The sequence below is a fragment of the Miniopterus schreibersii genome (assembly GCF_964146895.1).
Source record: "Miniopterus schreibersii genome assembly, chromosome: 2".
NCBI lineage: Eukaryota > Metazoa > Chordata > Mammalia > Chiroptera > Miniopteridae > Miniopterus > Miniopterus schreibersii.
In genome coordinates this window covers 858,073-885,348 of record NC_138102.1, presented here as the reverse complement: position 1 = coordinate 885,348, position 27,276 = coordinate 858,073, and the positions used below count along the sequence as shown (strand labels likewise).

At 45.7% G+C, this 27,276-nt stretch overlaps 1 protein-coding gene across 1 annotated transcript in view; it reads left to right on the top strand.

Moving 5' to 3' along the window:
* CSMD1 (CUB and Sushi multiple domains 1) overlaps positions 1-27,276 on the top strand; it is a 1,001,626-nt gene that overhangs the window by 924,570 nt on the left and 49,780 nt on the right. The window contains exons 43-50 of the mRNA XM_081129106.1: positions 967-1,144; positions 2,369-2,514; positions 3,261-3,341; positions 4,342-4,455; positions 6,382-6,570; positions 10,487-10,633; positions 13,774-13,962; positions 20,445-20,630. Of these exons, the coding sequence (XP_080985232.1) occupies positions 967-1,144; positions 2,369-2,514; positions 3,261-3,341; positions 4,342-4,455; positions 6,382-6,570; positions 10,487-10,633; positions 13,774-13,962; positions 20,445-20,630 (1,230 nt within the window). The remainder of the gene's footprint in view (positions 1-966; positions 1,145-2,368; positions 2,515-3,260; positions 3,342-4,341; positions 4,456-6,381; positions 6,571-10,486; positions 10,634-13,773; positions 13,963-20,444; positions 20,631-27,276) is intronic.

Below are 27,276 nucleotides of genomic sequence, written 5' to 3'. Positions count from 1 at the left end.
AAAGTCTGGTGGTCCACGATTTGATGTATTAATTCTCCGTTAGGAATTAAAGACTTCCTCTCGGCCCTGACCCGCCTGGCTCATGGTTAGAGCGTCCGCCTGTGGACGGCGGTTCAGTTCCAGTCAAGGGCACCTACCTCGGGTGCAGGCTTGATCCCTGGCCCGGGTCGGGGCACGTGTGGGATCCAGTCCATGCGTCTCTCTCACATCTATGTCTCTTTCCCCCCCTAACTCTCTCTCTTAAAAGCAATGGGTCAGGATTTTTAAAAAAATTAAATAAGAGTACATGTCAGGTTATTCTGCTAATATATGGTCATTTTACTTTTTTATAAATAAAAATAATAATTGCTATGGCAGCAGGGAATATCAGCATAGTAAGTAAAATAAGAATGCACTGATCTGGCTTTGTAATTCTTCACACAGCCCACCACTGGTGAGATCTGAAAGTGGTCCTAATGAAACACCGCTCACATAATCTATCTTTCTCCAGCTATTGATCTGCAAAGAAGCAATAATGTCTTTGTTTCAAGGCAAATAGACAAAAATGCCAGACTTCCAGACCATTTAAATAGGCTTTAGAAATCTCACTTAAAACAAGAAATTTCAGTCTCATATTTATGCATAATTCCTACATAATCCCCTGCCTGGGACAGTCCTGTGGGTTATCAACTCCACACAGGAGACAACAGACCAAAGGTTTTTTCTTTTTAATTATGTGGGAATGACTGTATTCTCGAGGTATGAAAGTTTGGTGAATATATTATGTGAAAGAGACAGAAGTACAATTCTTCCTAGGTTTTAAGACTTTGGAGGAATTATTTTGACACATTCATTCCTGAGAAATAGTCCACAATCATTTCTTCCCAGGGACAATGTTGGCAAAGAGACTAGAAATTTGGAAATATTTCACTGTCTCCTTTTTAAAGTTGACTCTGTTGAGCTTCAGTTTCCTTTGCTTCCTTTCAGCCCCGTGTGGATACAACATCACGTCTCAGAATGGCACCATCTACTCCCCCGGGTTCCCCGATGAGTACCCTGTCCTGAAGGACTGCCTATGGCTCATCACTGTGCCCCCCGGCCACGGCATCTACATCAACTTCACGCTGCTGCAGACCGAGGCGGTCAACGACTACATCGCCGTGTGGTAGGAGATGTTTCAAACAGCCAGTCTGTGACATGACAGACCAATCCTGTGGCCACCTCCACATCACTGAGACTCCAAATTCCACGCTGAGGAAGGAAGTAGCTGGTAGCTTCTGAAAAGGAAGTTTACCCACTAAATTCAGAAATTCATCTAACCTGTCTGAGTTTAGCTGTGTGTAGATACATCCAGGTTTACTCTGAATATAGGACAGTATCCCGAGGTTATTTCTTTTACATATTTAAGTGCCACTGGTTTTATTCTTAGAAACTAGAGGAGAAATCACAGTGAACAAAGCGGTGTGTGTGTGTGTGATTGTGTGTGTGTGAGTGTATCTGTGTGTGTCTGGCTGTGAGTGTGTAAGTAATGAGTGTGCGTGTGAGAGTGTGTGTGTGTCTGTGTGTTGGTGCAGGGAGGTTGTTTACTGGGTGGTTTTAGGGAGAGTCATAAGAGCAGGTCCTGGCTGCAGCAGGTCCAGTCTTGTTTCAGGGGAAATGTTATCTGAGGTCAAGAAGAGAACTTGGCTTCCAGGCTGCAAAAGAAACCCTTGAGGGGGAGACAGGAATGACCTGAACCAGCGGCCGTGGGGTCGAGAAGGTGGGAGGGACAGAGAAGTCGAAATATTCAGTGACCAAGTGAAACATGTTTAAAAGCAAAACAGGTAACAGCAGGATACTATCAGCAATTTCACCCTGATGGACCCACAGATTTAGGAGGTGGGAGCAGAGGGTCTCATACTAGCAAAAGCGAGTCAGTACCTATTGTCAGAACCCTAAAGAAGGAGAGAGCCTGGGAAGTCCAGTCAGCCTTGGGAATGTTAAATAAACACTCTGAAATTTCTAAACACAATATCTGGTAGACGGTAATATTTTATTCAGGTTTAAAACTATTTCAATTCAGTAGCAAGATATCCGTTAATCTCCCCCATGATCAAAGAGACACCATTGAATTTAGAGTTGAAAATGTGGACTTTTGTGAGGAAGCTGATAAATGGTATTGCAGTCACTAGAATACATGACCACGTCTCTCAAACTCTTCTGGAAGGTCAGCTGGGGGAGTTCATGTGGGGTCAGCGGGCATTTCCAGGTGTGCACACCAGCCCTGGCACCTGGACCCAGGGTGGGGCACCTGCTTTGTCCATGATAAGAGCCCACCTGTAAGAAGCACGGACTGTTCCTAGAAGCCTCACCTGGGACCTGTCCTTCACTCTGCTCTCTCTCTTCTTAGGGATGGTCCTGACCAGAACTCTCCTCAGCTCGGGGTCTTCAGCGGAAACACGGCCCTCGAAACCGCATACAGCTCCACCAACCAGGTCCTGCTTAAGTTCCACAGCGACTTCTCCAACGGGGGTTTCTTCGTCCTCAACTTCCACGGTGAGTGTGCCCAGCCCTGGGGTGAGGGCAGAGAACTCGGTTTGGGTTTCCTCCTGCCCTCACACGTGCCACGTTTCCAGTGGGAGAGCCGATGAGGTTTTCCTGCCCCGAACCCTGTTTTGCTCAGTGACTTCTTTATGACCTCACATCTTTCTGAGCTGGTTTTGTGGTCAGCTTGGACTCATTCCAGGATTAGTGTGTTGTAAATGAAACCCTGACATGGACACCCCTGACGTACAGAGTACTTTTCATAGACGTCCCCATCGTCTGGTCTGGGTAGTTACAGGTGGCGGCGAAAGCCAGCCATGAAGGATTTTGAGAATGTACGCTAACTAATTTGGAAGAGAGTGTGTGGGTCCCTTACCTCTTGTGAGGACTGCCACCAGTGAAGTCCTTGGGACGGAGACAGAGACCTTATCCAATCTGAGAGTGGACGTGGAACCAGGCCATCGACGAACCATTTCCCTTATGGAATTCTAGACGTGTGCAAGGGGTTGTGTGTCAATGTGATCATGTTTAAATTGCATACTTGTTTAAATTGCATACTTATCTCTTTGGCTGTAGATATTGTTGGCATTAAATTATCCCGCAAGCAGTGGGTGCTTGCAATTTTATAAAACCGTGATTTACCAATTGACACATCAGTGCACCTAAGCATCATAACAACGTAAGAGGAGACTATAAAAATGTTGTTTATTCAGCAAATGTAATCACAGTTACTTGTTTCTGTCTCATAAACCCTTTAGCATTTCAGCTCAAGAAGTGCCCACCTCCTCCAGCGGTGCCGCAGGCGGAGATGCTCAGTGAGGACCAGGACTTTGAAATAGGTAAGTTGCTTCGTCCCAGGGTCATTGGCCTCACCAGCGCGTTCACAGCCACCACCTCCAACAGCCAGCCAGAGTGAGCGAGTGTTGGTCAGAAAATTCCCACAGCTCCCCCAGGGAGTCATACACACAGGACACGCATCCGGTAGACACGTTTACCTTCCTTCATTCCCGTGACTTTTGAGTTCTGCCATTTGAAGTTTGCCCTTGTCACTTGGAGCCACTCACTAGTTCACGTTTCTCTCTTGAGTTATGTTTTCCGAGGCAGACAAACAAATACCTGTGCTCAGTGAGGGACACAGGATCCTAAACTAGAGCCTCATTCTGGCTGAAATAATGACCAGTGTGCCACTGGCCTTCCGTTTACACTGGGACATAATCGGTAAATGCATTTCATGATAAGATTGAGAAGTTCTGTTTTGCCGTTTTCTGTGAATGTTCTGTTTCACTAGATCAGCATCGGGCCCACTAGGAAACCACCCCTTGTACATGTTCACACAGTAATTATCAGGATCCAGGATCTCCCAGTCGCAATGGCAGGTGCTCCATCCTTTGGTGGCACCGTGTTTCAGACCCCTGGTCAAACCTCAGCACCTCACTTCTCCTACACTCAGAATGGCTGAGCTAAGGGGATGGTGTGCCAATCATGCCCAGGTCGTGGGGCAGCCTCGCTGTGTCTCACAACCTGGAATCCCAGTGTCCAGGTCACGATTATTTCCCAGGAATCCTCGGGGAAGTAGAAGGAACAGAGACACATAGTCAGGGAGGAGATGTAGCCACGGGATTCCTATCCTAATGTTGGTTGAGTGTAAGAGCATTTTTATAAAGGAGGAACCCAAAGGAGTATATTTTACCAAACAGTCTAAAGATGGAGATGGATGTTGACTGGGAAATGGTTTGTCAGTTGACTTAGTCTGTTAGGTCACCGTCTGTGTTTAACTCATTCCCACACTCTGAATGTCACAGAGGCGTAATTTCCAAGTATTCATGTGGACTTTTCCAGGGGACTTCGTGAGGTACCACTGCCACCCCGGGTACACGCTGTCCGGGGCGGACACGCTCACCTGCAAGCTCAGCTCCCAGCTGCAGTTCGAAGGTTCTCTCCCAACGTGCGAAGGTATGTGAGCCCGATGCTGTGAGTATTCGTGTCCCACGTGGAAACTTTGTGACCTGTGTTGATCCAAGCTTTTTTGTGTGGGTCTGACTTTAATCTTTCTCTGAGCTCTGATCCATTGTGGTTAAAATTACCTGCTCCCAGAAACGTCTAACGACCTCCTTTTAACTAGCTCTAGAAAATAAAACCACATCAACCAAGAAGTCTTGCTGTTTTCCATACAGTTTCTCAGGGAAATTTTCAAACATATCGCTGTGCTGAAAAAGTTTTAAAAAGAAATCTGAATGCCCCCCCACCTGGGTTCCACACTTCATGTTGACTCTGCATCCTTTGTCATCTGTCTGCCTGTTACCTTTCTAGCCATCTCTTCAGATACCTGACATTTCTGATGCGTTTCAAGGCAGATGGAAGGCATCACTGTATGTCTCTAAACACTTCAGCATGTCCAAAATGAGCTAGTGTTACTGCTTTTTTCTGGAACATGTATAAACACTGAAATGTAAACAAAGTGCACTCATTTCTATTGTGACGTGTCTTTAAGACTCACAGGCCGTGTACAGGAACAGAGACAACATACAACAGCAGAACAAGAGTTAAGGCTGAATCTATTGATTCAGTGGACTTGGATATAATTAGATCATTTTTAAAATATCATTTAAAAGATATCACTCGTGTTATTGGAGAAAAAATATAAATAAGCTAAAATGGCCCAACATAAGCCAGGAAGGAGTATTGTTCATGTTCCTGTCTGTAGGCTGGCTGGCCCTGGCCGGGTGGCTCGGTGGGTTGTAGCATCATCCCGTGCACCGAAAGGCTGGGGGTCCATCCCCAGTTAGGGCACATACCTAGGTTGTGGGTTCGATCCCTGGTGTAGGTGCAAATGAAAGGGAACTGATAGATGTTTCTCTCTCAGGTCGACGTCTCTCTCATCTCTCTCTCTCCCCTCCTTCCCTTAAAAAAAAATCAAAAAAAATCCTTGGGTGAAGATTAAAAAAAAAGCTGTCGAAGTTAAAATGGGTTTTATTTTATTATTTTAAAATCACGAGGCACATTGACTTCTTTTAAAGAACAGAACTCTGCTCTTTCTGGGAATTGGGATATTGGCTTTCACCAGGGATCCCCAGCACCCACAGGGGCTCACATTTAGGTGGGGAAGACCCAGGTCTCAGTCTAGACTCGCTTAGTGGCCTTGGGCTAGTCAGGGACTGCCTGAGCACACGCGTGAGGGGATCATTTATCTGGGAGTTTATGGGGTTGCTATGACCATGCAGGGAATAGTGAGTCATCGTTTTTTAAGTGTTTCATCATGTTAATTAGCCTACGAAAAGCAACCCCTCTGCATGGCCATGGTATTGATTTGCAAGTGCCCACACCTTGGATTGATTCCCTCAGAGTGTCTGCTAACTGCAGGTTCTCCTGGCAAATGAGGCAGCATGTCCCTCACCTGAGAGACAGGTTTCAACCTCCAAAGAACACCTGGAAAGAACTGTTAACTAAACATGGTAATTTAGGTCATTTCAAAGACAAGTTTACTTTCAAACTACCTATGTGAGAGCCAGCGGGCGTGAGGAAGCCCCAGACGAGAAGAGGATCACCCCTTTAGTCTGCTGTCCAATTTCAACGCCCACGGGACCAGGCAAGTGGGGGGGGGCACGGAAACCCTGCCCCTCTGGCCTCACCTAGACGTTCTCTTACATGTCATCTGTATCATTCTCTTATATGCTGCACATGTGTCCCTGTCTTCTCGATTGCAGGGCGCTTGTACAATGTTGCTCATTATCGGTCAGGGTTGGTCTGCTGTGTTTGCACCTGCAGTAAATTCAGTCAGAGCTCGGGAGGAACACCTTTTCCTCCCCTCAGCTCACACATACTGGGGTCCATTGAAGCTGGATTCACTTTGTTAAGGAGAACTCTCGCTTTTCTCACTAGCACAATGCCCAGCGAACGAAGTCCGCACAGAGTCCTCAGGGGTCATCCTCAGCCCCGGTTACCCAGGCAACTACTTCAACTCCCAGACCTGCTCCTGGAGCATCCGAGTGGAGCCAAACTACAACATCACCATCTTCGTGGACAACTTTCAGAGTGAGAAGCAGTTTGATGCCCTGGAAGTATTTGACGGTAAGTTTGTTTCGTCTTGGTTCACACACAGGTGACCCCTACTTAGTGTGGTGAAAACACCTATGTAATGTTCTTGTCCCACAAGAACCTGAGTGTATGTTTGAGTTAAATTACATCTCCTCAAATAGGAAATAAATTCCTCTTGCACTGTGCAATCTCGGAAATCCAGTGCCCGTAAACCATTAACATTTTGTTAGTGTTGCAACTTTTAAACAATTAGAATACTCCTGATAGGCTCTGAAAAGATGCTGACTACACCTTAACTGTTCTTTACATCCTCAGTGTGGGGGCTTAAAGGAGATGATCTCAAACAGCTCTTCTTTTCTCGCTAAGAATTACATTGATTCAGAAGATATCTTAGGAAATAAAGGTAGTTTATTCAACCTAAATGATTATTTTACTAGATATATATAAATACAGTGGCTCACAGAGATTTCTAGATGATAAATGCTACAAGTCTTTAATGAAAAATTTTTTAAATTAGTCTTATACATCTTTATTAGATGTATTACATTCTAATAAACTTTTTAAAATTCTCAGCAAGGATATGTTTTTCATTGATTCTAGAGGGAGAGGAAGGGAGAGGGAGAGAGAGAAAGAATCATCGAGGTCAAAGAGAAACACTGATTGGTTGCCTCCCGTATGTCCCCTCACCTGGGATGGAACCTGAAACCCGGATATGTGCCCTGACCGAAAATCGAACCCACAACCCTTCATTGTACAGGATGATGCTCTAACCAACTGAGCCACACTGCCAGGGCTCTAATACTTTTTATTATAACAGTGCTATGTTTGAAAGTAAACTCTGGTTGAATTGTAAATTTGAAATGAAACTGATGTTAATATTTTACTTTATTATATCCCAGAAAATTAGACCAACATACAATTATGGCTGCACATAATAACAGGGTTTCCACATGTTTTGACAAATTTGTCATTGCGTTTAGATAAATAACAGTCAATTTTGTGAACATAAATTATCTGTAATTGATTCTATGTGTGTTAATATGCCTTTTACTGACTGATGAATCGTAATACCCAGATTGCTCTTATGGATGGACACCACATGAATCCATTTATGTATTTCCAAAGATGAACTGCTAAACTGGAAATTAAATTTACATTTATAAACATAGAAACAGAGGACTAAAGGACAGTATTTTCATTTTCAGTGGTTTAAGTATGCAGTAGCCCCGCCCATCCACCTGTTCAGTTGCCCACAGACAATCATAGTCCAAGAACATTAAATGGAAAACTCTAGAAATAAACAATTCACAAGTTTTAAATTGCACTGTGTCTGAGTGGTGTGATGGAATCTCCCACAGTCCCGCGCAGCCTGCCCAGGTCGTGGGTCGTCCCCGTCCGGTGTCTCCCTATGGAATGTTCTCCGCCCCGTTTGTCCTGGTGTCTCGGTGCTGGTGCTCCTCACCCTCATTTTACTTAATTGTGGTCCCAAAGCTCCAGAGCAGGGGTGTCGTGGTTCAGACACACCAGAGGAGCCAGAGTTCTTACTTCAGTGGGGAGGTGAGTGTGTGGAGGAAACGGCTCAGAATATACGGGTTCAGCACCGTCCCCGCTTCGGGCCCACTGGGGCTGTGGGATGTGTGCGCCACAGACGGGGGTTGACTGTACAGTAAAACACAGACTGTTGAAGACTTTCCTTTAGTCTTTGGGACGGAGAGAAGTGAATTATTAGCCAAGCGCGCACACGGGCTTCTTGCTGCCGTAAGGAACCAGGTGAGTGACTCTGAGGCCAAACAGTAGTCAGAGAGGAACCAGGCCAGCAGCAGGCCTCGGCACGTGTGCGTGCTATATGTGTGTGTGCGTGTGTGTGTGTGTGTGCTGTATGTGTATGTGTGTGGTGTGTGTCTCTGTGTATGTAGGTGTACCCATGTTGTGCATGTGTGTATCTGTGTATATGTGTGTATGTGTGTATTGTGTGTGCATGTGTGTGTGCCTTGTGCACATGTGTGTGAATGTGTTTGCATATATGTCATCTTATGCTGTATGTCATGAAATAATTAATAATTATTTTAAGTTTCTGAATGTTCTTTCACTTCAGCTGAGTTAGAATTCAGCTGGCCACCTTCTGCATTGTCTTTATCAGGAAGAAAACCATTATTGATAATTTATGCCCTAATCCCCACAATTTGATCTCCCAAAAATAAGGAGCGATCACACCCCTTAAAAACCACAGCAAATAGACAGTAGAGACACATCAGAGCCGCGCTGTCAGAATTATCAGAGCTCAGTGACTGGGTTTGTTCTAGTTGCAAAGATTTTTCTGTAAAATGAAAGGTCAGAGTTTTACCTGGACACCTTTTTGAAGCATCAGTATTTTTGTTTCAGTAATTGTCATGTTCGTTGCATCTCCCTCTTTGTTTTTTTGTAAGACAGTGGCTCTGTTATAGTTCATGAGTTGACCAAAAACATGTTGAATATGTTGACTTTCAACTCTGTTAGCCCAGGAATATATTACTCTCAATTAAAAAATAAATTTTAAACATTGTAGAACTTGATTGAGAAGGTGTCGAAATAAGGACTGTGGTTTCACTTGTAAATACCTAAGTTTCCACCTTGGTAACACAGGTGTGCATGTCCCTGCCTTTATGTGCTTAGTGTTTGTGCATTTTCAGAAACATTCCTTTAGAAAGTTACGTGACAGGTCAAGGAGCAGATGGAAAATGCTGAGGAGTCAGAAGTTGGATCAGCAATCTCTGAAACTTTCCTCTGGAGTTCTGTCACTTAAAGTGACGTTTTTAAATTTTATAAATTCTGGTTAATTAACCTCCCAGAGTCTTTTATTTTAGGATAGACATTGTCTCTTTAGACAGTGTTACCACGAAAACCAGCACACACAGCACAGTGCTGTCTCCTGGGTGGTAAAACACAGTATTCCCTTCTCAGGGGACTGACCCATGACGGTCTTTCACAATAAGTAGCGTTTCCTCTGATTCTTCTCGCTCTGAGTATGGGGAGCACCACCTTCACCATCTTTAACAGGCTGGTTTTGTATCCATCTACGGAGGCTGCTCCCACAAAGTACCATGGCCGGGCAGCTTGAGTGACAGACGTTAACCCTCACTGATCTGAAGCCAGAGTAGGGATGCAGGTGTGGGCAGGTGGGCGGCTTCTCCCGAGGCCTCTCTCCTTGGCACGTAGGCGCCGTCTTCTCCAGGGTCCTCACATGGTCGTCATCCTGTGTGTGGCCGCTTCCCGATCCCCCATCGCCTCTTATCAGGACACCAGTCGTGTTGAATTGGAGCCCACCCTAATGACCTCTTGTGTGTTCCCTGACCGGGACTCCAGCCCACAACCTTGGCGTTTGTCTCATTCATCAGTTTACATGCTGCAGAGAATTCCTTTTCATAGCACTTTCCATTCTTTTTTAAAACTTCAAACTAGTAGTTAAGGTCTAAATTTTGCCATAAAAAAAAAACAAGGCTGGAATACGCATTTGCTATATAAATAACACCTGTGCCCGTGTGCTGTCGTTTATAGAAATGGAATTAAACCCTCAGCTTTCCTGGATATTAGCAAGTTGCTCTCCAAAGCAACTGTACTAAGACATAGTTCTGCGAGGATTTCGTGGAATTTTCCGTTTTTCCATATCCATGCGAGGATGTAGATACTAATGGTAATAAAAACTACTTTCACTTTTTCAGTTACTACTGTTTTACAGATGAGGTTCATTTGCTGTAAGTATCATGTGGTCAGTGGCATGTCCACCTGCAGCTCTGGTTGGCTGCTAATTTGTTTTTACCTGGGAGCCTGTTTGTTTCTGAATTCATGGGAATCTTTCCTCCACCCTATACGTACACAGCCTTAAGTTGTACATTTGGGTTCCAGTTTAATAGACAACGAAAGGGAGCCGTGTTTCGTAGGTGCCGACTGCGCCTCTGCTTCTGTTTCACAGGTTCCTCTGGTCAGAGCCCCCTGCTGGTGGTCCTGAGTGGGAACCACACGGAGCAGTCGAATTTCACCAGCAGGAGCCACCAGCTGTATCTCCGCTGGTCCACTGATCACGCCACCAGCAAAAAGGGATTCAAGATTCGTTATGCAGGTGAGTCGGTGAGATTTCGTTTTAATACCAAAGTGCTTTAATACAAGTGATCACATTAAATTAAGAAATTAGATAGGTATACATAAGCCTCATTTTCAGAGATGAATAATAAACTTTAGTAGAAATAATACGATGGGAAATTCTGAGTGATATCTCTAAATGGATTTAGGGATAGTAAACTGTTTGTGGATTAATAATTTAAAAATATGTTGCTCACATTGTAAACAATTGAATTGCCTATCGTAGAAAGCAAAGACATTTCCAAAAAGATGAAATTGTATACATTCAATTTAAAACGTTTAAATGCTAGGGGAACAAACAGGAAGATATAATAATGCTATTAATTTTATAAGTAATAACCACTTACTGCTAATGTCCTTTTATTGATTATTCATCTGTATGACTCTTTGTGAATAACATGCAGACACTAAACGTATGACATATGACATATTAGATCCTATTTACACTTGTCATTACTATCTGACCCGGCCTAATGTTTTTACTGCCCTACAAATGCAGTAGACAGACAATTCCATTTCTGATATGTTTTAATTATGAAGCAAAAAATCTAAACTTTTCTCAATATCCCAGAACTCAGCAATACCCAGTGGTAAAAATCGAAGCATATCTCCCTCGGGAAGGTGCCCACTGTCTGCGTTTGGTCGAATAGTGTATGTTATCGGAGGGTTGCTCCCTCCTGCGGTGGTTTGCCATTGTCAGTAACGACCAGGTTCTGAGGGAGAAATGGGAAAAAGCCGCAGGGCGTCAAGAGTGAGATCCCAGCTCCCTCCAGTTGGTACACACCACGAAATGGTGAAAGCACCAAGTTTTTGAAGAGGCTCTTGGTGTGAGGACAATAGGCATAGAATTCATTTTCTTTCTCTGCAAAGTATAATGAAATGTACTCAGGCCTTTGTCTGCTCCCCACCCCCACCCGTCCCTGCTCTCAAAGCTGCCATTTAAAAAGCTGCTCAGCAAAGAGCTTACAGCTGTCATTTGCTTTTAGCAGAAAGAGCTGTGAAGAGCATTAGGGCAACGAGGGGATTTGCAGTCATCCGATTCCTTGTTTCAAAAAGTAATCAGACCTTCGGGATGGCTGGGATTTCTCTCCAGGGTGCAGAAGTGGGTGGCGCAGGGAGATTCTGGTGAACACAGTGCGTCTTGTTTTATCTGTGGCACGTTGCGCAGGAGCCTGGTGATGTGGATGTTTTTATTTATTAGCTAGAAGAGTCTTTGTTAAGCTGTGTTGGGAGAGGAGGAAAGTGAAGAAGTTCTGAAAAGGCTGCGAATGCTTGTGTTTCGTTCCGTCAGTGGCTACACCTGTCCATCCATAAACACACAGATGTAACTTTCCACAAATGTTCACTAAAATTCAGTGATTCTGTGGCCTTTGCTAGGAGCTCATCTTCAGTAACCGTAGAGCTTGATTACACAAAGATGCTCCTGAAACATGACCATGGGCACCGGGGGCGTCCGCGGTAATGTGAGCACACACTGCACACAAACCTTTGTCTCCCTTACTCTTGAATTGTTGGTTATGGGCACACCTGTGCCGTGTGATAGCCGAGTTCGCAGTGTCCCCTCTGCAGTCAGGGACGCCTGTGTCAGCTGAGGTGGTGGGAGAGGCAGAAAGGCAGCCTGGCCAGGGGCCAGAGGGAGGTTCAGGGAGCTGAGCCTCCAGCCTTCTGCCATCGGACACACCTGCTGGACTTCTCCTTGCCCCAACTCTGCCAGGGCCCTTCCAGTGGGCTGAAGGGCCAGGCACTGGTCTTAATTCTTAATGTAGCCAGGAACCCAGAGGCAGGACCTGAGTTCTAATCTCCTGTTTTCCTTTCAGCTCAGTGCTTCCCTCTGAGCCCCTCCAGACCTTGTTCTAGGCGAGTCAGGAAAGAACAGGTATCTCGAGACCCTGCTGATAAGAGGCACATGGAAAATAGGAAAGAAAACAGGCGCTTGTTAGACCCCTAGAGTTACTCGTCCTGCAGATTATGTTTCCTAACGGACCGAACTATGACAGAAATCGCAGGTGACACCAGAGAGCTGGTGGTCTCGCTGCCCCTCTGTTTGGTTTTGCTTTGCTCTGTTTATGAGAACAATGGTTCTGGACAGTTGTGCCCAGAATGCCTGATTCTATACCTGCCTTCCGTAAAGGAAATAATTTGGTTCATTACAACTCGCAAAATTTGGTCTAGAACCTGCCACAGACAATGGCCTGGCCCAAGGGCATCTTACGACAGTGAGGGGATTTTAACTTCGTGGATATCAGCCCTTTTTTTCCTTAATGAAATGGAACCATAGACAGTCATCAGCTCAGAGTGTGCTCTGGGGATGCTTCTCAGAGGAACAGGGCTCACAGCAAGGCCAGGCATGTAGATGCGGCTCTGGGCAAAGCCAGGAGCACTGCCTCTGCATTGATTCCTAAGGAAGTTTGGCCTCAGGCTCTCAGACCGTGTGTGCTTTGTACTCAGAACCCCCCCGGAGTGGTACATTCAGAGCCTCTCCTTCCAGGAGGACCCAGGGACCCCAACCCTCACTTTCCCAATTTTACTGTTCTCAGTTCATCTGAAGGGGGGGGGTGTGGATTTTTTGCAGCCTTTCAGATTGGCTTCTGTCACTTAGTCACGTGCACTTCAGGTTCCTCCACGTCTTTCCGTGGTTTAAGAGGCCAGTTCTTCTCAGTGCTAATAATATCCCGTTGTCTGGATGGACCACGGTTTATCCATCACGTGCTGAAGGACGTCTTCGTTGCTTCTAAGCTCTGGCTGTTATGAGTGAAGCTGCTGTAAACATTGTGTGCAGGTTTTTGGGCGGACATGAGTTTTCAGTTTCTTTTGGTAAATTCCAAGGAACACGATTAATGGATCGTGTAGTAAGAGTAGGTTTAGTTTTGTAAGAAACCGCCAGGGTGGCTGTCCTCCCGGGCGGGTGCCCCATCTGCATTCCCCCAGCAGTCAGTGAGATTCCTGCTGCTCTGCACCCTGTGTGTGGTGCTGGGATGCATGTAGAGCAGGGTTACACACTGTTACCGGTTCCCACTGTTTGAACAATAGAGCTGTTTCATGTGCATCACTCTAGCCACAGGAATGCAATAGCCCCTTACGACTGTCCGTTTGTTTACATGTGTGTTTGTGTGCCTGCAGCCCCTTACTGCAGCTTGGCCCCCACCCTGAGGAACGGTGGCATTTTAAATAGGACCGCGGGGACACTGGGAAGTCAAGTGCACTACTTCTGCAAGCCCGGCTACCGCCTGGTCGGCCGCAGCAACGCCACGTGTGTTCGGAACCCCGTGGGCGTGTACCAGTGGGACTCTCTCCCTCCGCTGTGCCAGGGTAAGAAATGTGGTTTTTTTATCCTCAGACTTGAATTCGATCCTTTTTTCTTATTTCAATCATGCTCTGAAAATGACTGGAGCAGTGCCCATGGATAAAAGGTAAGGAAAAATTGAATGTAGGTTTTAAAAAGTGCAAATTAAACTTTCCGCAGGCCATGCAGACAACCCTGACATTGATACCAGGCTTGATCAAGCTTCGCGGCCTGGATTCAGAGGATGGCCCACAGTCACTAGGTGCTGCGGAGAGTTATTCTAGTACTCACTTGTGTTTCATTTTGAAGTAAAAAAAAAAAATGTGTTGTCTCATTTAGGTTCAAAATAATTTTTTGACAGTTGAAGTAATTTAAAAAATCAGTTACTACCTTTCCTTATATTAGATTAAAATTCTTTGAGCATATGCTGTGTATATTTCATTTTCTTTGGGTCTTTTAAATCTAGGGCTTGTTAAAGTCGATTTCAATATTTTATGCCTTTTTTGTATTTTATCTGTCATATGCATAAAAATCAGATTTTCAAAGACGGCATTTTAATTTTTAATTGAAGGCTTTGAAGTCATGAAATTTTCATAGTTTTGTCTTACTGAGATTTATATTCATAATGAAATATATTGGCCTTTGAAAGCTAATTATGATTTATAAATAGAACCTCATAGCGGTTTCCATTCTTTCCTTCCATTAGATGCTAGATTTCCTGTGTTGTGCTGAGACGATAATAGGTTTTTATCACGTTTACAATACGTGTCCTAACCACAGGGAGCCACCAGCTCCTGGCCGCAGGGTTTACACGCTCCCTCCAGAAACTCTCCTTCAGTGTAAGATAAACATAAAGGTCCAGTGACCTTGTTTCATCAGGAATGATGATTTTTTTTCTTTAAAACAAAAGTAATTTTTCTTTCAAAAGAAAATACACTTTTTATTTTCCTTCAATGCTGTTACTCTCTGTCCATGACTTAGAGCCGATGGCTTCAGAGAGCAGCCCCATGGGCTGTGTCCTTGGCCCTGGGGACAGAAGGACAGTGACAAAAGGGCTGACCTAGACGGCAACCTGCCAAGGAAAGGGGGAGACAGCAGGACCAGCAGACGCTCCGGAGACCCTGAGCCTGAGAGGATGCTGGGAAGGCACTGCTGTGCTGAGGGGCGTGTGACAGGAACGGTCTGGGCATGTGGTGGTCCATCTTCCAGATGCCTGAGGTGTTCTGACAACCGCTGGCCAGATGGAGAGGTGGCATTTTGGGGAACACCCGAGAAGAAAGGAAAGGAGGCCTGGAGTGTGTTTGCTGGTAACTTCGAACCTCCCTCTCCTCCCAGTTCCGCCCAGCAGACATTTGATGCTGAATAGAATGACTCAGAAACAAATAGTGCACAAAAAAACAGGTCCTCCGGAGATGCTGTGGTTTCAGCTGAAGAATCTGAGTGAAGACAGCGTATCTGTACTCTGTGTCAAGCACCCAGAGCCGCGCACCGTGGGCATGGGGTCGCTTGAGATGGAGAATCAGAATATTCTCCTTGGGTTTCCCTTGGAGGTCTGTGACCCATGCGACCGTGTCCTCAAATCATGAAATTTTTCCAAAGTCTCGTCTTCCTACAACAAATCCCCTGTTCTGCACTTTCTGTGGACCGTCCCCATAACCAGGGAGGCAGTAGGTCTTCTTTCTTCACAAACTGTGACTTGTGCCACCTGGAGGGTCTTTAAAATAATCTGCTTTAGCCCGGCCGGCATGGTTCAGTGGTTGAGTTTCAACCCTGAACCAGGAGGTCACATTTGATTCCTGGTCAGGGCACATGCCCGGCTTGCCAGCTTGATCCCCAGGCGGGGGCGTGCAGGAGGCAGCCAATCCATGACTCTCATTGATGTTTCTCTCTCTCCCCACCTCCCTTCCTCTCTCTGAAACCAGTAAAAACAAATTTAAAAATAATAATAATCTACTTATTTTCATCTATTTGAAACTGAGGCACATAAAGTTAAGTGACTTATTAATAGTCATAAAAATGTTGGTCTGGAATCCAGACCCTCTGACTCCCTCTTTGGTGTTTGAATCAAACTGTTTCTGGCCAAAAGAAATTCTACTTAAAATCTTGCAGCTACCACGCCTGGGAGCACTTTGTATTAGGTGCTTACACTCGTTTACAGTGGGAGAGTTCCGTTAGTCCTGCCTTAGGTATTTGTGATTTGTATAAAGTAGCAGTTTAATGATAATGATACACAAAATATTTTCATCACACATGAGGCTATGTTGTTTAAAAATAAAATACATGGTAGAAAGTAGGCCTTTTTAACCATTTAAATTGTGTGGTACAATTCCATACACATTTTTATCATTTTTAAAATAAAAGCAAATGTTTTTAAATAAATATAAAAATGTTGACCTGAACAGGTGAAGACCATTGACAAAGGAGCGTGAAAGTTTACATAGAATGTGCTTATATGCTGCATATTAGCAATGTATACACCCCAGCCATCTATTTCTGATGACTAAAGAGTCATTGGAGTTAATTTATCTGAATTTAATATAAAATATAAATGTTCGTTGTTGCGCTTTGTAATTGAGGGAAACTGGATGTTTGGTGTAACTATCCGCCTTCCCTTTGTTACTTGTAGAAGGCAAAGCGTTTCCGTATGAACATGACCTGGCTCACAGAAAGTTCCTGGCCTCCTGCCACATAGCCGGGCAGAGCTTCGTCCAGGAGCCGGCCGCTGCTCGGAGAAGGCGGGTCTGAGCAGGGTCAGTGAGGAGGCCGGTGTTTTGATGAGTTCAGCAGCATGGCGACATCGTTGCTGGTTTCTCAGGGAGGAATTTTACATCATAGGTTCTGTAAGGACCGAATCAAATAGATGAAATTGTAATTTAAGAAAATGCTGTGGGCTGCAATACCTTTCAAACTAAATAGCTCTACCACAAAGCACTGATAGGAGACATCTTGGCAGCAAATCACACTTGATCCAATCAACTAGAAATCCTGCAGTCAGTCCTGGTGAAGGTCTTGAGAAAATTGGGAATTTAATTATTGACGCCAAATGTTGAAACATTTTAAGACTTTTACCAAACACAAAGGTTACCGTATTTATTTTAATTATTTTTATTTAAAAACAGGGACTTGAAAACTGAAAATAGGTTAAATAGGTAAATACAAAATCTATGATTTTCTCAAAAATCACTTAAGAGTGATTTTTTCCCATTTAAAAATTATTTCTCTTGTATCAGAATCTGTTTTGTTTTTTTCATTTTCATGGACTTTTTGCCAGTGGCATCTTAGAAGCACAAATGTTTTTAAAAATATGTTTTTATTGGTTTCAGAGAGAGGAAGGGAGAGGGGGAGAGAGAAAAGCATCGATGGATCGGCTGCCTCCTGCAGGCCCACTACTGAGGGTCGGGCCCCAAACCTGGGCGTGTGCCCTGACCTGGAATCTGACTGGTGACCTTCTGGCGCCTGGGACGTCGCTCAGCCATGGAGCCACGGAGCCACGCTGGCCGGGCAGAAGCACAGAGAACACCAGTCGCCGATGTCAGGGAGCTCCTGTCTCCCTCAGTCTGCTTCCTGCCGTGGGACACAGGAGCCTTGGACTCTCGCTCTCGGGGTTGTTGAGGGGATTAAAGAAGTGACTTGGAATCAGGGTTCGACTTCTGTGTCAACGAGCTATTTCCATTCCTGTGTCTGGAGGAGGATTTGTGGGCACTGTCCCCAGACTCGCCCAGGATCTGGTGGGTGGTTTAGATGTAGCCGAGCCTAAGTCACAACTGGGGGCCCACCCTGCCCCGGGACAGTGCCTTTCCCAAGACACCAGGAGGGTTCCGGGCGGGATCAGTAGGGAGGCCCCCTGACGACCGTCTGAGCATGAAACGTCACAGGCAGCATGTCCTTTATTCGTCTCAGAGAGCTTCAGATTGTTTTCCTCACTTGGCTTGACCTTTTTAAATTATTTCTCTGGGAAAACTGTTGGATTTTGCATTTCTCCACAAAGCGGGCATAGCTCCCATCCTTAAGGCTCCATTTCCTGCCTCCAAGCAAGAAACTGCGGGGCAGCTGTCCCCACTCTCAGGACACTGGTCTCCTTCATCCCAAGGGGAGGCCTACTTCAGAGCTGGACTTTTCCACATTGTCTCAAAGACCCAGTGGACTGGCAGGCGTGTCCGGGTGCCCCACGGCCTGGACCCAGGTAAAGGAGGGAGCAGCCCCGAGCAGCTGTGGCCTTAAGGCTGTGACCCTCAGGGCCTCGGTGGGCTGTGGCTCGGCTCCAGGTCCACCTTGTCTGATGTTCAGCTGTTGCCTGCAGTTTGCCAGCCCTGGGGGCTGGGACAGAGGATTTCTCATGAAGGACACAGTTAGGCTTCTGTTCAGAAAGTGGAGCGTGGAGATGGAGGCACGACTGTGCTGAGACGAGCTGCATTTGCTAAGGTAGAGGCACGGGCGGGCAAGAGCCGGGCACAGGCGAGACGGCCCTCGGGGTCCGCCAGGGTCAGGTGCTGAGCTGGAGCTTGCCTAGGAGTCTCTCATCCTTGCAGACAGTGGGGCGTCTTTCAGAAGGAAACTGTTACTTTTTTTAAATTTCTAAAAACAGCATCATCATCAAAAGTTAGGAGGGTGGGTTTGGTGTCCTGGCAGAAATGAATTGAGTCATTTTGTAAACCTTCAAACTTCTACCTACGAGCACAAGTGCAATGGCAGCTACTGCTCTCCTGTTGACTTTTCCTCGTGCTGGGGGTGGGCAGAAACGGGGGCGGCAGGAGGAGGTAGGTAACCTACTCGCAGCGGTGTCTGAGTCTCCGTGCAGGTCACTGTGCAAATCCTGAGAAACTGGAGACAGTGACACAAGGCCATGAGGCTTACTTTCTGGGCAGAAATATTGGGAAACAGGGAAACTGCAAAATATTTTGCTATTTGTTGCAATGAAAAGAGTCACCGTGAGGTACTTTAAGCAGCGTGAACTTTGGAGGTAGGCATCTGGGATTGGAGGTGGGCTGACCCCTTCCTAACTGACCTTTGGGTAAATTATTTTTTTTAATTTGTTTTTACTGATTTTTAGAGAGAGAGTAAGGGAAAGGGAGAGAGAGAAGCATCGATCAGCTGCCTCCCGCACGCCCCCTACTCGGGATCAAACCTGCAGCCCGGGCCTGTGCCCTGACCGGGAACAGAACCAGCAACTTTTTGGTGCCTGGGATGACGGCCAACCTCCTGAGCACACGGGCCAGGACCCTGAGATCTTACCTTTGCCTCATTCTAGATGAGTCTGGATCAGAGCTGGTACACTGAAAAAGAATCGTTTTCTAATCAGAATGAACATATGCACCCCGATGTTCATAGCACAGTTTACAATAGCTAACTAAGATCTGGAAACAGCCCAAGTGCCCATCAGGAGATGAGTGGATAAAAGCTGTGGGACATTCACACCATGGGGTACTACGCAGCTGTAAAGAAGAATCTCGTACCCTTTGGGACAGGATGGATGGACCTGGAGAGTATTATGCTGAGTGAAATAAGCCAGGCAGAGAAAGACAAATATCACATGATCTCGCTTATACTTGGAATCTAAAGAACTTAATAAACTGATGGACAGAATAGATTCAATGACATGGAGGCATAGATGAGACTGATGAATGACAGAGGGATGGAGGAGGGCGGGTGGGCGGAGGGGGAGAGAGTAACCAAAGAATTTATATGCATCTGTGCACAACCCAAGGACACGGACAATGGTGGGGAGAGGGACTGGGGAGGGGGAAGGGACAGGGTGGAACGGGTCATTGGGGAGAAAAGGGGACATCTGTAATATTTTAAACAAAAATAAAAATTTTAAATTAAAGATCGTTTTTATTGAATTCTGCCCAGCTCTGTATTAGACCAGCTTCCTTGCTCACCGGCAGCATTACCTTGCCTGGCCTTTCCCATTGGAGCTGATGTGCAGGGACCTCAGGGACCGGCCTCTGGTCCGGGTGTCCCCCCGAGCCCCTCCTGTAGCTCAGGCCCTGTCCTCCCACAGATACTTTATACAGTAATAGATGTATGACCACAGATGCGTTGACGGCCTTGGCCGCAATGTTTGCCTTTAACGGAACTTCAGGAGCATGAGCCGCTGGAGGTAGAGAGGGGGCAGTAATAAGGGGAAGGTCCTGGGGACCTGAGGAGGGTGACTGTCTAATGGCGAGGAGTCAAGATTGTGACTGATTTTTGTGATTGTAGAGACAAGGTTTGACCCTTTTTCTCCAGCATGAAATGATTAAATGTGTTGTGCTCTTTGTTCATCTGATACAACGTGTCTCTGAGATTAAACTCTCTCAGCCCTGGGACTTTCCTTCTGGAATAATAACCGTGAAGATATTTTATTCTGATCAATTCTCCTTTGTTTCTCATTAACTCTTGAGTTCCTTCAAACTTTGAAAATACGTTTAATCATGCAATATATTAGAAATGTAAATATCAGTAGAAAAAAAAGCGTATTTCATAAAATGTGTAAAAGTAACCCTGCATGTGTCTCATTTCTTCTCAGCCGTGTCCTGCGGAATCCCTGAGGCCCCAGGAAATGGCTCCTTCATGGGTAACGAGTTCACCTTGGACAGTAAAGTGACGTATGAATGTAACGAGGGCTTTAAGCTTGAAGATGGCCAACAAGCCACAGCCGTGTGTCAGGAAGATGGATCCTGGAGCAACCGAGGGACGCCGCCCACCTGCAGGCGTAAGTGCTGGATGTGTTGGCCTTGTTTGAGGGTTTAACTAGGAGGGGGTCTCCCAGGTGAGATGCTCTGGAGGGCAGAGCTCTCTCCCACACCTGTGAGCGCCTGGTCTTTGCGTCGAGGTGGTGCAACCTGCTTCCTCCACACAAAGCCCAACACTAGTTAAAATGAGCCACGTGCGCCTGAAGGTGGGTCAGTCAGGTGGAAGCCTGTGAAGCCTGGTGGTGGCCTCAGTACCTAGACCCTGTGGGTCACCCGCAGATCCCGAGCATGCTGCCGTTGCGTTTGGAGAGTGAAATCAAGAGCAACCTGAGAGCTTACCCGGGAAACAGCACACTAACAAAATACTGAAACAGCTCCACCTCCTCTTCATCTCCCATATGACCTGAAGCTCTTGGACATCAGAGGCAGTGCCGAGCATATTCACACACCGCCTACTCTGAGTAACTCACTGATGCTCCGTAAAACAGCCACTCCTGGTCTGTAAGGTGGGCTGTGATTCCTGGGAAGCTAGTTACAGTACAGCAGACCCACCAGTAAGGTCGTTTTGTTCAATGTTTCATTATAATGCGGGTGAGGAAGAAGAAACTATGAATTCCTGACTGGGGCCCTGTCTATGCAGTTTGCAGGGTGTCCTAGGTCTGCGTGGGTTTGCTTCCAGGACCCTGGCTTCCACCCACACCACAGATGTGCGCATTAGGTGAACTGGCGAGTCTACACTGTCCCATCTCGGTGGTGTGGGGGTGTGGCCCTGCCATGGACAGACATTCTGTCCAAGGGCCAGGTCCCCCCTTGTGCCCTGAGGTGCCCCAGGGGAGGTTCTGGCCACCCGAGACCCAGGGCTGGAGTAAACAAGTGGAAAATAATGATCTTTCTTGTTTTCAATTCATCTTTCTTAAATGTATATATAGCTCATATTTATTTCATTGTTTAATGTTAGAAGTGTTTAGGGTCTTTATTTAGAAATTTGGTGACTTGGGGGGACCATAGATATGTACTTACCTCTTGTTTAAATCAATGAGCCTGAAGTAAGATTGGTTTTCCTCTGCATCATTATTACGTAGTGAGGACTTGCTGTGTAATAACATTCTTACAAGGGCTAAAATGTGGGTACGTTCTAGGAGTCTGCTTTTAAAAAATAATGATTGTGTTCGTCACACAGAGTCAAAGAGAACAAAAGCTCAAAGACGTACACACGCAAGTGTGTGCACGATTCAGCCCGAGGTTTTCACTGCAGCTACCCTAAAACCACCCTCAAATCGGAGATAATCTCACTACCTCGTTCCTAACCATTGAAAATGATACAGTATTTCTACATATACAGTGATATTTTTGCTCTTTAAATAGATAGCACAAAGGATCCACGTAATCTTTCATTGTAAAATTAGTTTATTGGCCTCTTTGGGTATGGTGTTTTGGTCATGTTAAAAATTTTTAAGCGTTTAGATATGAATATGTAAACATTTATGGAAAACCAGTGATGTCCCCCCCATAGTTTTTTAGTCCATTGCTGACATTTTCATCTATGTTTTTGGGCAAATAATTCTTGCATTTCCTGCGAGTCAGTTATGAACCATTAAGACAACATTCATATTCCTTAGTCATTTTCTATTTAATAAAACCTGTCTTACTGTAGTTATGTAACAGTTCACGGCTAGGAAAACAAGATACATCTGTATATTATTAAGTTCAAGCCTAATTAAAATTAACTCTCCCAGAGTAAGAGCTTAAACTCACAGATGGCAACAACACACGTATGTTCGGGTTACTTATCATAAGAATAGTTTCCTGGGCATTTAAGACACTGCCCACCTGGAAGATAGCTCAGAGACCTTTCATAATAATGCCTGTCATTTAAAGTGCCTACTAGGTGTCAGGTGTTCCAAATGGTTTACCTTTAAATCTCATCATAACAGTGGGAAGGCAGGACACAGACGGCCTTACAAGTGACGTAAACGCTACTGACTTGTGGATCTGGGGTTTGATTCCAGCTCCTTCCAGCTCTAAGTCCTTCCATCTCTTCATGGCTCTCGCTCTGGTCACACACAGCAGCCACCTGGATAGAGAGCTTACAGAGCCGGTGCTCAGGTTGGGCCCTCAGTTGTTCTGACCTGATTGATGTTGGGTAGAAGGTGTGCATCGTGTTTTCTTAGTACTCTGCCAGCTGTGCTTCACATGGCAAGTGTATGCCGGGTCTCAGAGGAGAAGCATTTTAAATGTGTGTACTGTTTGAGAGAGACGTGAAAATGGCCAGGTGATTACACAAGTGTAAGTTTTAGTCTCGTATCTTTTTTTAAATAGACTTATTATTCTGAGTAACTGTTGGTTCATGTAAAATGGAGCAGAAAATACAGAGATTTCCCATATGCCCCCTGCTCCCCCCCAGACACAGCCCCCCCATTATAATGTCCCCACCAGACAGTGTGGTTGTCACCACTGATGAACCTGCATTGACACGTCATTATCACCCAGAGTTCACGGTTTACATCAGGGTCAGTCTGTGTTGCCCATTCTAAAAGTATGGACACATTTATAATGGTCAGTGCCCATTATTAGTGTCTGTACAAAGTGTTTTCATGGCCATGAAGCCCCCTGTGCCCTATGATTCGTGGCTTTCTTCCCCAGCCCCTGGAAACCACTCATCTTTTTACTGTTTCCCACGTTTGCCTTTTCCAGGATGTCAAAAGGTCGGGATCACACAGATGTAGCCTTTTCAGATTGGCGTCCGTCTCTTAGCCACGTGAACTTAATGTTCCTTCATGTACTCCATGGCTTGAGAGATCATTTATTTTTAGCTGAATAATATTCCATTGTCTGATTGGACCACAGTTTGTTTATCCATCACCTGCTGAAGGACATCCTGGTGGCTTCCAAGTCTGGGCAGTGTGCAGGTTTCTGTGAGGACATGAGTTTTCAGTTTACTCGGGTAAATGCCAAGGAGCACAATAGGTGGATCCTATGGTGAGAGTATATTTAGTTTTGTAAGAAACTCCACAACTGTCCTCCAAAGTGGCTGCACCATCTGCATTCCCAGCGGCAAAGAGCAACAGTCCTGTTGCTTCATGTTCTCGTCAACACTTGGTGGTGTCGGTGTTTTGGATTTTGGCCATGTTAACAGGTGCAAAGTGGTGTCTTCTTGCTGTTTATTTGTGTTTCTGTGGTGGACTGTGAGGTGGAGCATCTCTCATGAGCTTACTTGCCATCTGTCTACTTTCTTTGGCCTGGTGTCTACCAGGTCTTTGGCTCCTTTGTAAGCAGGTTGTTTGTTTCAATATTGTTGAGTTTCAAAAGTCTTTGGTATATTTTAGATAACAGTTCTTTTCTGCTTCAGTCCCCAGACAGTTCTCATGGAGAACAGAATAAACTTCTAAAGTCTCTCTGTATTTTGAGCCCAATTCTCCAAAGAGCAGAAGGTCAGAGGTTAAGGAGAGGCCGGCCTGGAGCCTGCCCAGCCCAGGCATGGTTCTGTGTGTATGTGTTTCGGTGTCCACACCATGCTGATAACAACTCCTGGAAGACTCGTCCTGAACCACGTCCACCCTCTAGCTGGTCCTGAGCTCTATACAGATGCACCCATTCAGTTCTTAGGTCTGGGACCAAGGGTCCCAGAGACAGAAAGGAGCAAGCTTGGGGTGTGGTCCGGGAGGCCTGAGAAGACAGCCCTTCCCTCAGGTCAGTCAGGCGGCCCCTGTAAAGGTTAAGTCCTGCGTGTTATTGGGCTGAGAACAGACAGGAAAACGGTGCCATTCTCACTGGAGTGAGATTCTTTCTGGAAGGTAGCACATAGCTGCCTATAGACAAGGGCACCACACCTGATCTGAGGATGTGTAGAGAACCAGGTGACTTCAAGGACAGTGCACATTTATGTCTAGAATGTTCTGGAGAAGCCAGGAATGAGAGGCCTCTAGCAGTTGGGTGAAAAGAGCAGTTTTGTGCTGGGCAGTGTTGGACTCTCACACCTGGCTGCCTTCGTTTAGACACGCACTTGAGTTTCCTGTTCTACAGCACAGATCTAGGTGTGCAGTTGCTTTAAAGTCATAATAAAAAAGTATTATAACAAAATTGCTTCTTACCTACAAATGAGGTTCCCAGTGTAAGGAAGTTGTGGTGTATGCAGTTAAATGATTATTTACTGGGAAAATTCTATTTGCATTTTAAAGACTTTTTAACACTGATTACCACTCAGGAACATGGGGAAATACATAGAACACTTATGAGAATAGGAAAAGTCAACCTTTAGTTTTCTAAGTATCATCTCAACCTTTTAAGAATCTCTTCTTTCTCCGTTGTTTATTAGACTTTGTAAACAGGAAAAATGGGAGTTGCATTAAAGCTCCTTGGTAGTCAGGGCTGGGAAATCTATTTTGTTGTGTGGGGGTTGCTGGTTTTTTTTTTCACTTAATTTAAACTAAAGAAATTGGGCAGAGTAATCCTAACACTTTACCCCAGAAAATGTGGCAACTATTAAGTTCTGGAGTTTGCATTTCCCAGGGCCAATTTCTTTGCAGACTCTGTTGCTACAGAACAATTCCGTAAGTTTCTTTTCCACCTGCAGTCCTGTGGAGATCACTGCGCCGAATCTCCAGGGATACGTGATGAATAGTAAATGCAGATGGCAAATAAAATGGGTTCATTGCACCCTCAGGTTTAGGGAATGCAGGTTGCAATGGATGACTCTGTTGGTTTGTGTACGCTGTGCACTCGTACGAGTCTCCAAGGCAGATGTCTGAGGCTAATTTCCTCTCATTGTAATTACTTACCAAGCCTGGATTTGAATCACTAGCTTCTATGGCTCATGCTGGTGACATGAGAAAACCAGAGAACCACGTGGCATTGATGTGTGGGCGTGGAGCTTCCACATAGGAGGGATAGGCCTGCTTCGTGTGCTTAGCATTTAGGGGAAAGCAAAGCCGTTAACGTCACCCCCTCATGAAAGGAAGCCAACATTGTCATCCCTGAACACAGGTGCTTCTCTCTTTCGATTAAAGCTATTAGTCAGTGAGGCAAGTTCCTCACTGATAACTTTCTAAGGACCTACTGTGTGCCAGGCACCATGAGCACTGCGCATGGCTGATGCAGTGTGGCCACATTTCATGAAAGGGGAAGCACGTTAAAATAATGTCAGACAGCTTCATGTGGCCTAGAAATAGACCATTCGTAGAAGAACCAAGCATTGCAAAGAGTTCTGAGCGATATTTGCTGTAGCGCTTAGTGGATGAGGCTTTGCTGTGGGTACTGTTTTCTTGCTGAGATCGGATTTAATGAACGGTGTTCACCGTTAAGCTGTGGGTCAAGTCGGAGCATCAGTCACCTGGCGTAGCTGTCACCGAATGTTTCACTTCATGATGAACGTTAGTGAAATGTTCCCGGGTCTGACTATCCTAAGACATCCTCTTTGAGACCAACCACAGTAACAGAAAGACCTCATGAGCGTTTTGGAAACCTCACAAGTGGAAAAGGTAGGATTCACCAGAATGAGCAGAAACCCAGGGATTTCAGGCCTCTGAGAATACATGAGTGTTCTGTGTAGATTCAACCAAGAGTCTCAGGGGATAAGCAGTTAGAGCTTTAAAGTCTTTGGACCTTGTTTGTCTGACGTCTCTGAAAAGCTGAGTGATTCTCAGGTGAGTACATAGATTACATTCTAGGAGTCTGCTTCAAAACTCTATTAATTCACCCTTAATTAATACACCCACTCTTTTTAAAAAAAAATATTTGTTTTCGTTGATTTTTTAGAGAGAGAGGAAGTGACAGGGAGAGAGAGAGAGAGAAGCATCTATGGGAGGGAGAAATACCCATCAGCTGCGTCCTGCGCACCCTCTACTGGGGATCAAGCCTGCAACCCAGGCATGTGCCCTGACCCGTAATCGAACCTCTTGGTGCCCAGGATGACGCCCAACCAACTGAGCCACACAGGCCAGGCCGGTCCGCCGGCTCTTACTCTACATAACTCATGCACTAATCATTGGGCTAAGCTCGGGGGTTAAAACAGAAATCCCAAAACAATCTTTGTTCATCAGAATCCCATGATGTCCATCGGTCTTTGGGTTCGGCCTGTGGCTGTGCCGAAGTTTGGTGGCATGAATGCGTTTCAGTTCTCTTAGTCCCTTGCGTTTCCCCAAGACCTCGCTGAATGTCCCTCTTTGCCTCAGCCGACAGCCTTGCAGTTCAGCATCTGATGCCCCAGGACTAAAAGCAGCTCCACCTCCCCATCCTGCGAGCGTGTCACTCTGGGAAGCTGAAGGCTGGGCTTCAGGGGCGATGACAGGCACAAGGACCAGACCGATTAAATCTTCTTGCCCCAGAGGCATCAGCAGAGTGTTATAATCTCATTAGCTGTGCTTGAGCTGAAGGCGGCCACGAGAAGCACTCACCCCCCCCCCCCCCCCCCCCCCCCCCGTTGAGGGTGATGGGGAAAGTCTGTGGTAAAGGCAAGAGCATCCTGCATCTGGGGCTGATTAAACACCACCGAGGACTTAGGAGGAGGCCCTGTAATTTATGAGAGAGGCTAAAGGGCGTCCTTCACAGCGGCCACACTGTCATTGTCTGTGCGTCTCAAACGAAACAAGGGCTCGCCTCCTCGGTTTTCCACTGGCTGAGCAAGTCTTTAATAAATCAGGGTCACTCGTGGTAAAATTAAAAGTGATA